The 14,524-nt window shown below is 41.9% G+C and overlaps 2 protein-coding genes across 2 annotated transcripts; one reads left to right on the top strand and one right to left on the bottom strand.

Moving 5' to 3' along the window:
* Window positions 1-201: 201 nt before the first annotated feature.
* Window positions 202-1,675, top strand: LOC149112465 (uncharacterized). Its single transcript, XM_089290669.1, has one exon. It carries the CDS (start codon window positions 579-581, stop codon window positions 1,632-1,634), a length of 1,056 nt encoding a protein of 351 aa, XP_089146795.1. The 5' UTR covers window positions 202-578; the 3' UTR covers window positions 1,635-1,675.
* A 2,997-nt stretch (window positions 1,676-4,672) lies between these two features.
* On the bottom strand, window positions 4,673-14,462 carry LOC149112464 (uncharacterized). Its single transcript, XM_089290355.1, has 3 exons — window positions 14,100-14,462; window positions 7,106-9,081; window positions 4,673-6,290 (listed from the first exon to the last, which is right to left on the bottom strand). The coding sequence occupies exons 2-3, from the start codon at window positions 9,060-9,062 to the stop codon at window positions 5,128-5,130; spliced, it is 3,120 nt and encodes a 1,039-aa protein (XP_089146481.1). The 5' UTR covers window positions 9,063-9,081; window positions 14,100-14,462; the 3' UTR covers window positions 4,673-5,127.
* Between the last annotated feature and the right edge of the window lie 62 nt (window positions 14,463-14,524).

Genomic DNA, 14,524 nt, shown 5'->3' with positions numbered 1-14,524 from the left:
TCCATGGCAGACTCAGCCCCCTCATCCAACTCTTGGACTGCTTCTTCGCCAGTTTCTTCGGGAGAATCTTCGCCCGAGCTTAACCCTTTACCACTTTCCTTGAGACTGGTCACTACCATCTCCATATTATGGGCTAAGTCTTTGTCAAAAACGTCTTTTTCCAGGAGCCATAAAAGTGGGTCCAGATGGAGACGCCTAACTAATCTCCCGGTGAACTCTGCATTAATTGCTGTGACGCTTGTAAAATTCTTGTTGTTTTCGAGCGAATCAAAGACCTCTTCAGTTACCTCTCTTGAGGTAAGTTTTTCTAGAAGCATATATGCCCGCTGCTGTAATCTCTTCTCCTTTGCTCTTCTCCCACTGCTGTAATCCTTCTCCATCGCTTTCGCGATGCTGAGCTGGCTCGAATTCACAACTCGGATTACCGAGTACGATGCCACCGCTCGAGAGGTGACAGCAGGCAAGGCGAGGCCGAACGAACAAACTCGGCCATTTCAGACGCTCTTGTTGAAGGTGCAACGCTGGAATGGGAGAAGTACCGTCCATTCGAAGATCTCTCTGAAGACGAAATCAAGGCCATGTCTCCCCATTCCTATGAAAAGTACGAAAAAGAGCACATGGAAAAAAACGCTTGGCATGTTTGCAAGCAGGTCGCCGAAAGGATAGACGACGCCCCTGCCCTGAAGAATTACATCAGTAGTAGGCTGAGTGAGTCTTCCGAAGAGTTGTTCTTTTTTAATGCTTCTGAGCTTAATGCGTACCGAAATGCTTCAGAAAACAGTAGGGCCGAAATACCTGGTGCGGCCTATTTTAGAAAGATAGAGAGCTTTATTGAGGACCACTATGTCCGAGGAGAGCTCTTTTTTGAATTTTGTCGGGATGCCTGTAATAGCCAAAGAGATGCAAGCTCCACACTCTGTTCCTGGTGTACCAACAACAGCTGGGTGGGACCAGTAACAGAGAAAATCCCCCAGCCTGTGCCAGACAAAGAAAATCCAGGACATTTTATGGATGTGTACGAAACGCCAACAACAGATCGTACTCCAGACGATTATCAACCGAGGAAATGTCTGAAGGACTTGTATGAACAAAACGCTATCTCTGCGGACAATCCAAACACCGTCGCTGCTTTCTGTGCTACCTACAATGTCGAGGAAAAGCATGTCATTGAATACCTTGGTCATCTAAATGATATAAACATCAGGAAGGATATTAGAACAAGGGAGGCTAGCGAGAAAAGAAGATTAGAAGAGGAGCTAACATACAAGGATTACAGGTGGGGCACACTCATTGAGAATGGAAAAGTTGAGAAGCTGAAGGTGAGACAGCTTGACCATTACCTTAAAGAACATGGCCTGACCACTGTTGGTCTAAAGCTGGACAAGATAAAGGCAATTCGCGGTCATTACTTTAGAAAAAAAAGTACAGGCAATGGAAATGAGTTGTCCAGCAGTGAAGAAGAGAATGAAGAATCAGAGGCGGAGTCTGATGACGAGTCAGATGACGACGAGAATACCGAACAAGATCTTGTCATTGCTGACCTCGATGAACAGTCAACTGTTCGTATACCAGATCTGACTTTTGTACCAGATGAGCAAATGGCTGAAGTCACGGTACAAGCACACACTGAATGAAAACCCAAAAAAGCAAAAACAAAACAAGAAAACAAGAAAAAGTGGGGAAAAAAAAAACAAAGGCTGATCTAACACTACAGATCAACAGAATAGTCGTCTCATTTCACTCATTTTTGCCCTTCCAGATGGCCGAATTACTGCTGAATATGACATGCTCATAGGTACTTGGTGGACTCTTATTAAATTTGCACTCTATTAAAAAAGTAACTTTGCACTGTTCAACCATTTGAGATTGTTATATTGCTGCATGTCAGCTGACAACAGATAATGGGATCCAGACTAGAAAAAGACACGGATCAAGAGACACTTTTGAGACTGCGGGAAAAGGGCCTCATTATACTGTAAGTACATCATAGATTGAAATTCTACCTGAATGTTAAAAAACACTGAATATACACCTCAAAAGTTGAATATGGCTGCGAAGACATGGGGGGAGGATCACGACAGCTGTCAACAGTGTTGAGGGGGGATCACTTCGGTGATATAACATTTAAAGGGGGGATCGGCTAAATTTCGCCGTGTTCAGCCCAAAATACTCCGTCCCCCCCCCCCCCCCCCAGGCGATAAATAATGCCCGGTCCCTTAATATTTACCAGCAGAATAACTGACTGCCTATGATGGAATAGCCTAGAACAACAATGAGCTCATTGGCAGCCAATAGGGGTTTACAATTTCTAAAAGAAACATTAGATCATTTGTTTGGAGACTAGCATAAATACAGGTGTTTTGTAAATTGTTCTTGGGTTACGCCCCCGGTGGTGGGACGCCGGATACCAGCGTGATCCCGTATTGGTTATGTTCTGAGCGCGTTGTTGGATTAAACTCTACTCTGTTGGACCCAAGTAACGGCGTATTCTCTGTCTTCTCGTTGGATTGTTTTGCTGTAATAAATCCCGAGTCCTCTAGGAGTGTGAAAAAACAACTTAAGGCGGGGGTTAACATGAAGGCCATATTTTTGCTGGGTATTATGGTTTGAATGCAAATATCTCGTTCATGTTTCAAGCAGTGAAAAATCTCTCTGCTCATTTCACATAGCTACGTTTTGGGCTGTTTTGTAAATGTTTGGTGATTTTTGGGTATATTTGGGGATAAATAGTTTTTCTCAAAGGATTAGTACATTTATGGAAATAGGAAACTTTGAAGATTTGATGTTGTTTTAAAATTAGAATTTGAAGTTAGAAATTGGTAGACGTACACCAAACAGTTGCCCACCAACCCGGGGTGCCCGTTTGGGGGCCATCAACTGTCTGGTGGTGTTCCAAACCCCTTTTTATCAATTTAATCCCTCTTTAAACTTCCCAAAATTTCACTTAAATTCATGTGTACCCCCGACTTAAGCGACCTAAAAAACTTGTTATCACACAAATTTGCATTCCGCGTGCCGGCCTAGAAACCTGGCATGGATGATCCTGCCGGTCATCTCTGCAAGAATTCGCAAACTAAAACTCTTCCCAAGAAACGTAAGGGGCTTGATTTCATTTGCCAAGTTCGCTTAGTATGAACACGACGTTATAGTCTTTTATATGACCAATTCATTATTCACGAGAGTAGGAAAATCAATTTTCAATGCTAATGGTTGATCGCTAATGAAATATTATACCTTGTGAAGTAGGTCCTCATAAGTGGAAAAGGGATGACAATAGAAAAGGACTGCGGCACCTACAGGAGTTGAAACCGCGGCGTCGATGACTGACGATGTCGTCATGAGTCATGCACTGTTTCGTTGTTAAGGAAATGTTATGAAACAACATTCACTTGTTTGACAGTGCGTTTGCCTGGTTTGACAAGCAATATGAACAACGCTAAGCTCCAATCAGGTCAGGTCATCTCACAGATAACTTTTCGTGTTTGCATAAGAATACAGGGAAACACACAAGCGAGACAATTTTGGGCGCATTCTGCAAAACATGGACTAATCACGTTGACGAACTTCACGTATACCTAAATCTTTTGAGTAGTGTTTACAGCCACCGACAGGCATCTAAGGACCTTGTCCTAATGCGGACCTACTTCTTATTAATTTACGTAAGATCTTTGCACATGCCGTGTAATGTAATAGTCGCTGTTCTCAGTTCAACATCGTAAAAAATGTTTTGCAAATTAATCAAAAACATATACCAACTACGTTTCTTAACCATCTGATGAAACTGCAGTATCATAAGAAGATCGAGAAAAATAGTGAGTAGTTGTAGCTTGTGCCCGAAATGCCCGCCCCATTATCTTTGTATGCATTGTTATGCATTGATATCAAACTTTACCCAAGAGGGGGTTTTTACAAATTTACACTACAATAGCTTGTAGTCAGCCGGCTGTAATTGCACAATATGTGACTTGATCAGATTGTCCCTCTTAATCGGGAAACGGACCTGTATTATGACTGGGAGGTGCTCGAGACATGACTTGAAATAGACCAATTTCGATCTATTAAAATTCAGCCTAACGCAATAGATCTCAGAACGAGGCTCTGGGGAATAAACCCCAAAACTCTGTATTTATTCTCCAGAGCCTCGTACTGAGGTCTATTGTCGAAATTGGTCTATTTGAATGATTTTGCGTGTAAACTGGAGTATGACGTTAACGTCCGAGCATGGGCTTACATTTAATTTGTTCTCGGGGCTATTCTGAATCTCGTTTCCGGAGCCCGCGCGTTTTCGATCAGCAAGAGCCGAAGGATCACTGCCTCTGCCAACGAGACTGGGCTATTCTTGGAGGTATTTTTGGCACGCTCATCGATCATTCTTCGAAGAAAGCTGTGGGTCCTGAATAGAGTCGTAGACATATACTTGGACGAGATTTGCGTCAAAAAATTTTGACGATGCAAACAGATTCCGTGGTGAAAATGATGGGTTTCGTGACTGCAATGCTTTAAGCTTGTGTTTGCGGAACTAATCATCGGAAAGCGTTGTGTGCCCAGATTTAATTGGAAAGACTACTCAGTTACTCAGTGTTCAGATGACGAACAAGGGAAAATATAAACTCATCTGCAGAACTCCAACTTTTGGCCGTACGTAAGCAAAGTGTCGAGAAAAACGATTAAATTTCAATTCTGGTGACGTTTATTACTATTAAGGGAAGTGATCATGACAAGTGTACTCGGACAGGACCTACAATACCACGAGAGCTGCATATCTTGTTTACCAACTCCCTCCCAACGCTAACGAGAAACTAGGAAGGTCCTCCTATTAACACTTCCCTGAAGAGACCCGCAACTGACTCCCTGTACTAAAACGATAAGCTAGCTTATTTCGTCAATATTCCGCACCAAGATTTATGAAACGTCCACTCAAATTCGTATTTGGTCCTACCTACTAAGTGATATTGACTTCAACATGGGATACCAAGTAGACGTAAAAGCAGTGAACAACGACGGCAACACCGTTGATCAAAACGAACGGCACTGTTACTTTAATTTTGGTTTAGTCACGCAGTGGTGCGACAAGAGTCGCCGAATAGGTCAATAATTAACAGTGTTTTGGGCAGTATGTCAAGCAAGTTACAAGATAATACAACAAGAGCGAGCCTTCAGATGATACTCTCCTTGATTTGCCGCATAGCGAGTTGATGAGCCCAGGTTGGTCATTGAATAGTAGTCGACGGATTCAACAGGTCCATAATGAGAATGAAGTGTCTCCACTTGGTCTGAAACTCGTTTTAATCCTTCAACCGCAGACTTGTACAACATGTGGCTGGTTGGGTACACACCAGCATAGACATCTACAGCTTGCTGAAAATGGTTCTCTGCAACATCGTACTCACTACAACGTTCGTGTACCAAGCCAAGGTCGAGCATGCAGTCGCCCACTTTGCAGTGGTTACCTCCCAACACTTTGATCCTGATTTGCAGGGCACGATAGTGGAAGTCTTTGGACTTCTCCAATTCACCCAAGTCCATATAGAGCACACCAAGGTTGCTCAGTAATCCTGCTATCGCTGGATGTTCCTTGTCTAAAATCTTTTCTCGAATACGCAATGCAGTTTCGTAACAAATTCTGGTTTCTTGAAGTTGGCCAGCAAACTTATACGCCAGCCCGAGGTTATTATAAGATTCGGAGATCATCATGTGATCTGGAAAGAAAAGTTTTTGTCTCATTTCCAGCGACTGCTTGTGGTACTGTATCGCCTTGTCAAAGAGACCGAGTTTGCCATACGTAATTCCAAGATTGGTCAAAGAATCCGCCATCTCTGGGTGCACTTTGCCATAAATAATTTCTCTCAGTGCAAGAGATCTCTGGAAAAAGTTTTCTGCAGTTTCCAAGTCATCCAGAACACTGTGGATAACTCCAAGGTTGCAAAGTGAAGCAGCGACATCGGCATGCTCGTTACCATAAAGCTCTTCTCTCATTTTTAGAGACTTGTGGAAGTAGTCTTTCGCCTCTTGAAATTGGCCAAGACTGTAAAAAGCATTTCCCAATTTGTTCAAGGAATCCGCAACTTCCGAAGTGGGGTTTTCTAGTTGAAGGCGTTCTAGAAGAGCCAGAGCATTCTGATGCTGTTCTTTAGCTTTCTCAAAATTCCCTAGCTCACGATAGACAACGCCTAGATTGTTTCTAGTTGTGGCGATAAACCGGACAATGCCTTCATCTTCATCTTCGCTTTCATCATTACAAATCTGAAGGGCATATTCAAAATACGTTTTGGCGGCATAAAAGTAACTATAGGGAGCTTACGAATCGACGACTTTTGCACGACGCCGCCGTTAGATTGCGTGACATGCTCACTGCGCATGCGTTTTTGAGCACTTCCCAGCTTCGCGCCAAGGTCGACGACGTTGGTGCGAGCGATTTGCCGGCGTCTTGGAAACAGGAGGCCGTGAGGTTAGTTTTCAAGGTTTTCCCTCGATACTTCGGGTATTTTTGCCAGATAATTTAAGTATCACATTAGGGGCATGTCCTTGATGTTTGATTTTAACTTTATTTGCCTGTTTTCGTTCAAGAAACGACCTTCTACAGTGCCATGGCGAAAGCTATGAGTTCAACCAACACTGAAAGCGGTCAAAGCACGACACGGTGTGAATGAAAAGCAAATTGCTGTATGAAAAATCTTTCATTTTAATCACGCTTCACTGAAATATAAGACATTTTTTGGTGTACAATGAATTTGAAAGGACTAAAAGGTTTTAGCATTCGTGTCGACAGTTAGAAACAAGGACTAGATAGCTCAACTAGAGAGCTAGGCGATTTTTCCTCTGTTGTTTTGAGTGGTCTTATAGCCAGCCTAATCTTTTAGAACCCAAATTTTTCTCGACGTACAGCTGCGCTCTCTTTTCTGCCATGCTAGCACGTTTTGTTGGTCTGTCTTGAGTATTTTTTTTCTCGAGCTCCTGAGACAAAAAAAATTTGCCGGTCGCGCATAAACGTCGTCGTCTTTACTACGAATCGTAAATTGAAATTTCTACAGGACGACGAAGCGAGACTATAAGGTGACCCAGCGGCGCCGTCTTCCGAAAGTCGTCGATTCGTAAGCTCCCTTATGTTTCCTGCAAACGTCGCCAAAACTGAGGAAAGCATTTCGCAGTAAACATTTGGTATCACTGGTTATGTCGAGTGCCGAGATGAACATTGTTTCCAAGTGACTGCTGAGCGATTTCAAATGAGGAGCCATCATCTGGGATAAGAAATGGAACTCCAAGTCAAACTGAAGCAGATCGTGTTCAGCAAACGTGGCAAACGTCTCAATGTACGACATCACTGAGATCATTGAGGCCTTTTCTTTACCATGTTTGTCAAAAAGGTAGCTCTTGAAGACATCATGTACGACCTGGTGCACCTTTATTAAAGGTCTTGAACTATCTTCTGAGGGAAGCTGCATTAGCAGAGAGCACCTGGAAATTTCAGCAGCGGTCATGTCCTCGTCGAGGTCTGGGTCCTGCTTGGTTACAAAACTGACTATCATGTCAAGGCCAACGGGTGCTGGAGCACACAAAGCTAGAAATTGAACCACGTGTTCAAATACGTGATTCTGGACCAGCTTCTGTAATGCCAGCGAGACAGCTGAGGTCATCGACAACGGGTAGCTCTTGCTCGTCCTTTCGTAGACCTTTTCTGTCAAATTCCGCTTCCCCATTTCCAGTTTCTTGAGGTAGCTCTTCCAGGTGAAACTGCTAGGAACTGGGCTTGTTGCACCTGCATCACGCAGATAACGAACATAGAGTGCCGCAGAAGCAATGGCCAAAGGCTGGTAATCTAAGGCCTTTAAAACTGAGTGTTCATCTTCCTCATCGTGGCATGAAAACTGGCATATACTTCTCAGAAGACGCAAGGCGTCGTTGGCTTGCATTCCCTGACTCAGTGAAACATGTTGGCAAATGGGGTCAGCAAATGGTAGATTGGTACTGTCTTGTGTTGTAACAAGAACTTGTCCACAACCTCCCCAGTCTTCATCAGGGAAGTAGCCTCGAATGCTTTTCAGGTCATTTGCATTGTCAAATACAAGCAGCCAGGAAGAATAGTTTTGCACTTTGGCAGAAACAAGGGTTTTGAGGTGGGCAATTTTTTCATCGGGCTTCAACTTGGAGTCTGCACCAGTTATGGTGCTCAGTGAGTATTCTGTGATTCCCAGTTCACGGGCAAATTTCTTGTAAGAAGTTAGCATCGACTCTTCACTTTCGGCATTCAAAGTCATCACAAATATACGACTGTCCTGATTACTGTCTTTCACGTTTTTATCATAAAATTTTTTTCCAACTTCCCGAGCAATCAGACTTTTGCCACATCCTGGGTTGCCAGAGGCATAAATTGTCACAATTGAATCATCTTCCTGAACTTTGCTTTGAAGATCCACGAACTTCTGCATGATGTCTTCAACTTCCGTACTTCGTTCGGTAACCTCATGGGATGGCTTCAGTGGAAGCAACATAAAGGATTTGGGCTTAGCCTGTACCTCTTCCTCCAAGACACCAACTTGCTCTTGAAGCTTTTGAATTTCCCCGGTTGGAAAGCTCCCTTGGTTACTTATTCTTTGGAGTCCTTTCGTGTCAAGATGAAGACCCTTGAAGGCATCTGAGACCAGCTGTACATTAGCCTGAAAATCAGATTCAGAAATCCTAGCTTGTGAAAGATGTGCAAAAACCCCATTGCGGAAACCCCTTAAATCGTCGACATTAGCTGCAACTGTAGGACGCAACAAAGGTCCAAGTGAGTCAGAAAAGAGAATTGCAAAAAAAAGACATGCACAATCCCACTCGCTGGTGTTTCCGTTTTGTATGATATTAAGAAATCTCTTGTTTTTGTTCCGGCTTCTTGGTGATTCCATGTCAAAAAAGTCCTGCCCATTTTTGGCAGTATCTTCCCATGGACCCAGCCTACATCCATGAATTCTGTCCCATTCTTCTTTGAACACTGACTGTAAACCATCCCTAATGATGTCGGAAGTGATGTAACAGATACGGAAATAATTGAGCTCTTCCAATGTGAAAACCTTGTCTGACATGTTTACCCTATGCGGTTACCTGCAAGTGAAATTTGAGCTGTTAAACTTCGTTTGGAGAAACATCTAGCCTGAGTTTCAGGTTTTCCGAAGGAAGACCTGATGCCCAGGTTAATTAACAAGTCACATCGTTGGACAGGGAAGGAAAAGATCCTAAAACAATTTGCCAAATGATCTCCTGGTTACATTTATCAACAAACACAACAGTGACCCTCTCCTCCGCAAAGGTTCGAAACGTTTGTTATAGAAAACCGCTGTGCGAGGTAAGTGCAGGCGCAAAGTCGAATGGATCATGGACAATTTTGAGAAGCGTCACGCGTCAAGTAATTGAATATGTTGTGATCATGTCTTTTTTTAAGAGTGAATCAGATTTTGTCTTTGATTGACAGTTTTCCTTTTTTGGAGTTTAACAAGCAGTGAGGATTTTTAGCAGTAGCCGTAGAAGGTTAAGTCGAGTCGAAAAGAAAACCGTGAAATAAAGTGAAGTTGCTTAGAGGCCGTGAATTAAACCGTTGTTGGAACCGTATGTTTGTTTGCCATGGTTTATCTACGCTACAGATCGTAATCTTGCGCCTGCATTCATATCGTTCAGCGGATTCTCTCCACCCGAAAGAAACCTGCGGAGGAGAGAGCAACAGTGAATGAAGGCACCATCCACCCTCTCTGTTGATTGATTGATTGATGGCTTTACCAGTCATATTCAGTGGTGTGTACAACAAACACTCCCACCTCGCTACCTATACGGCCCTGCAGTTCAGCGACCTACACAGCTACCGTAAAATTTTGGTCATTAGTCCCCCCCCCCCCCCCCCGCCACTGCTTATAAGCGAATCTAAGAAAAAACCTCTCCCGGGTATTAGTCCTTAACGTTTTTTTTCTGTTTTCGTTAACAGGTACACAAAAAATTCTCACAGAAAACGTAGAGTGAGGAACAATCTATTTTTTACAGTCTACAGTCTACATAAATTTAAGTGAAATTTTAGGAAGTTTAAAAAGGGATTAAAAGGAAAACTAGTGAGAAAATCTCAGATAGTGCAGAGTGTAATTTACGGCTCTGATGCAGTAGTCACACAAGTCCTCACTCCTGCTGCTCTCTCCCTTGGTAGTCCACTAGGCCTTTTCCCCTTTGCAGAATATGAGCGGACAAAAACTTGATATGACACAATCTTAGCCGTGTGTATGTTTCATGTTTGTGTTTTGCCCAAAAATAACTTACAATTACCGTTTGTCAAGACGGTTTTAAATTTATTGCGGTATTTTATCTTGAGTTTCGTTCATTTTGTAGCATTACTTTTCACACCAACGTTTGTAATTTGATACTTTTGTTTTCCTCGCCAATGTATGCAACAAGATACCTTTGTTTCCAAGAAAATGTAAGAAAGATGTGTATTTTTTTAACTTACTGCTGGAGATAAATGGAATATAAAAGTTAAATATCTGTTGAAAAATCGAAGAGGAACGATTTTGTTTCATTCAAAACGTAAATTTTCATTTCACCGATAAACAAGAAGTAATCTAATTATCAAATAGTCACGTCGAATCACAGAATAGTGCGTTCTAATTCTGTTGCCAGCCGAGTTGGTGTAAACAATAAGACCACATCAAACCAGTAGAGTAATACAACTGAGGAGCGTTTCAACGAGAAGTATTGAAGGTAGAGATCTTTACTCGACCGAAATTATATCCCACATCGGTGAACGAGTCGCCTAATCGACTGATGAAATTAATTGGAGGTTTCAGTAAGTGCCACGGAGTCTGCGGCAATAATAACGAAGTTTCTTCTGTCACACATTTACTAGTTTTACATGTAACTAACGCGGGAATGTTTCGGCTGAATATGATCTTTGGGTTCTCTTTCATACAAGAGGAAACAAACAAGCTACTGAGGAGAGGCAATATGTTCCGATTCTCTATTTCAACCCTGGCAAACACACAATAGTTATAAAACAGCAGACGACATTTCTTGAATAGAGCTAGGGAAGATTCCAGAAGATACGCAGTCACAGTAACGTTCTTTGCCCTAAAAAAGGAGAACTGACGTTACCTGAAATATAACTGCCATCCCCAGCAAAAACGAGAGTGTGATATCACTCTTTACAAAAAATTAAAAAACCGTGTATCTGAACTCGAGAACGGAGTTTATCACACTAGCAGTGCTAGAACACATGCGTCTTATATGTTATGAAATGTATCTTTCAATTCACCTAACATATAGTCGACTTTGATGCTAACTAATCTGCGCATGCGTTTAGAGCAAATTGCTTCTGTTCTTGAGAGAATGGCACCACAAGGATAGCATGAGATTTACAAAACCATAAATATATTTTTGCCATGTTAAAAAAACAGGCAACGTAAAGACGACGCGTTTTGCGTAGTGCACTCGGGTACCTACTGCACCCAAGCCCCCTTCCCGCAAGGTTAATTGATTTTAAAACAACATCAAATCTTCAAAGTTTCCTATTTCCATAAATTTTACTAATCCTTTGAGAAAAACTAGTTATCCCCAAATCTACCCAAAAATCACCAAAAAATTTACAAAACAGCCCAAAACGTAGCTACGTGAAATGAGCAGAGAGATTTTTCACTGCTTGAAACGTGAACGAGATATCTGCATTCAAACCATAATACCCAGCAAAAATACGGCCTTCATGTTAACCCCCGCCTCAAGTGTGCAACAGTTGTTAAATCAAAGGACTCCATGCAATGATGTCTGTTCTTCGTGTATTTGTTTCCTTACAGATAATGGAAAACTCCGGTGAAAGCATCCCCAGTAGATACAGAGCCCTCCGTATATGAGCCCCAAAACCCCTTATGAGGCTTTTAGTCAAGTGACTACTGGTGACTCTGTTCTGAGCACAGGGAACCCAAGGTCCAGCTGTAAGCGATGATGGCCTTCTTACGTAATAGTGAGCATGGCAAAATTATATTTAAAACTTTGTATGGGAATATTTACGATCGGTTTTAGGGGAAGAAAATACTAGAAAACTCTTAATAATAAAAATGCCTTATCGTACTCCCACCCACAGTGTTTAGCTCGTTGTCTGTTCGTTTTTTCTGCTAATTTGAAGCGGTTTTCACGAGTCTAACATCGCTTCCGATAGTTCCTACTTCTAAATTAAAGGAAACGATAACTCGCTATTAAAATCACCAGAAAAAGCGAACAGACGACAAGCAAAACACTGTGGAAGTAAGATAAGGCATTTTTATTAGACCTTTCTGGTATTCCTATTAGTAAATATTCCCTTACAAAGTCTTATAGTCATGACCGCTATTACGTGATCTCTTCGTAAATTACTACGATTATCAGTTGAGTAAGCCACGAGGGAAGTTTGGTTACGAAGTTTTGGCCTTAAAATTATGGTGTTGTCACGGGCAACTTACCTCGTTTCCATTGGTAACAATATCAACGGCCGTTAGTCGCCTGTCGCGTCGCCTACAATTTCGCGCGCTTTGCTGCCAATGACGTCAAAGGCCGACAAGTTACCAATGGATACGGAGCCAGTTGCTCGTGACAACAACAAGATTTTTACGTTAAAACTTGGTGACCAAACTTTCGTCCGCCTTACTCAACTGATAATCGTAGTACAATGTTTGGAGAGGAAGCCACATCAGCCTTAGCTCGTTTTCATCCGGGTCCTCTATACTGGTCGAACTGGAATTCGGAGATGTTGGTTTTTGTGAAGGGAGGAAAACCGGAGTACACATGCATAGCCTGCAAGCAGGCTCACCTTTGAGGAGGCACTTGTGCCAGTAAAAGTGGCATATTATGCTACTAGCATTGCCCGATTTATTTCTACATTACGCTCAAATTATGCTCGTTTTTGAAAATTATGCTACTTTTTCTTTAAGTATACTTTTCAAACAAAAAAAAAACACAAAACAGCTCCAAATTATATATTTACTGTCAAGAACGCATGAGATGCCCCCTGGTCTTGTATTTGCTTGTATTTGCTTTGCTTGAGCGGGTTCTAGCCTATCGGGTGGCTGTTCTTCCTCTCGCATGTGTAAGTTGCTCGACGCCATTTTGTTGTCTGTGAATACGGAAACTGGGACCCACACAGTCTCACTTCCTGTGTACCCAGTCGTCTACACGACGAATAACGCAGTACTGTGCTAACCTTCTCCCCAGTTTCCCCTCCCCCCAGACATTGCAAAATGAATTGAAAATAGACTGAACCATGGACAGAGCTTGAAAACAATCAACCTTTTACTCCAAGCAAGTAATGACTCTGATAATGTTCCCTTCAAAAAATGTTTAAAATATGCTGATTATGCTAGCAGTGCTACTTTTACAAAAAGGGCAAAAATTATGCTCATTTTTCCAAATTATGCTGAAAATTATGCTAGCACAATCTATAGATCGTTTTCACCGTCACACAATTAAAAAGTAAATAAATAAATCGAAAACCATTCAGTGAATAAAGTCAAGAAATTGTGATCTTATAGGAAATAGATAGAGAATACACTTCTCCAAGTTTTAGGTTTGTGTGTTTTCCCAGACTGCAGATATTTGTCGAAATGTTTCGCAGAAATTTACAGAGCCCAGTATGGAAACGTTATGTTGATGCACCTCTGTGGTGCACCAATATGGCGGCCGGAAAATAGTGTAATCATCAACAACTTACTTTGGCTATCTAGGCGACTGATTATCTGTACTGAACAAAAAAATTGACATAAGCACTTTTCCTAATGATCTAACTTCTAAAAAAGCTAAAAGCGAAAGAGGAACTACACGTAGTCTTTTGCCGTCTGTAGTCTGAGATGGTCGCCGTCTGACATTGCATCGATACACGTATGACGAAAGGACCGAGGATTTTCGCCTTGCTATATACAGCCCTGGTTAGGGTGATAGAAATGAAGAAATTCATGTCATGTTGAACTATCAGTTTATACGGAAAGATCCAAAACAATACGCAATACTAAAGTACGGTGAGATCACTTCGACTAACACATGCGGTATAACTGCGTACTCTTGAAGTTGGATGGAGAAGGAAACGTGATCAACGTTGATACCTGATCTGACAGGTTATTTTAACTTACCATGAGAAGAAGGTGACTTGTTTTGACTCTTTAGAGAGGTCGTCTTTGAAATTCCAGCTAAGTTCAGACGGAAAGAATATTACATCCGCTCTCTTCCGTTATACTCCGATTTTGTCTGTGGATACCGATGTCACGTAATATCAACAATTTTTCACATAATTCAGTGAACAAAAAGACACTTCCATAGATCTATTTACCATCCCGAATGTACTAAATATGAGAAATTTCATAAAAATCTTTTACAAACTCATGAAAATATGGGATCATGAACTTGCCAAGTTTTACAAAGAAATGTACGCTTGCCCTCTGGCTCAAGTAAAGTTTGTTTATTGATCCTAAAATTAGCTCCCTTCGTCACACAAATTTACTGGGATTGCGTGACGAACAAGAGACTGGATCGAGTTCGGTTTAGTAACTTTTCCTCG

Source organism: Orbicella faveolata, unplaced genomic scaffold (assembly GCF_042242905.1).
Source record: "Orbicella faveolata isolate gen_17 unplaced genomic scaffold, um_ofav_v1 contig_2, whole genome shotgun sequence".
In the NCBI taxonomy this organism is placed as follows: Eukaryota; Metazoa; Cnidaria; class Anthozoa; order Scleractinia; family Merulinidae; genus Orbicella; species Orbicella faveolata.
This window is presented reverse-complemented; position numbering and strand designations above follow the sequence as displayed.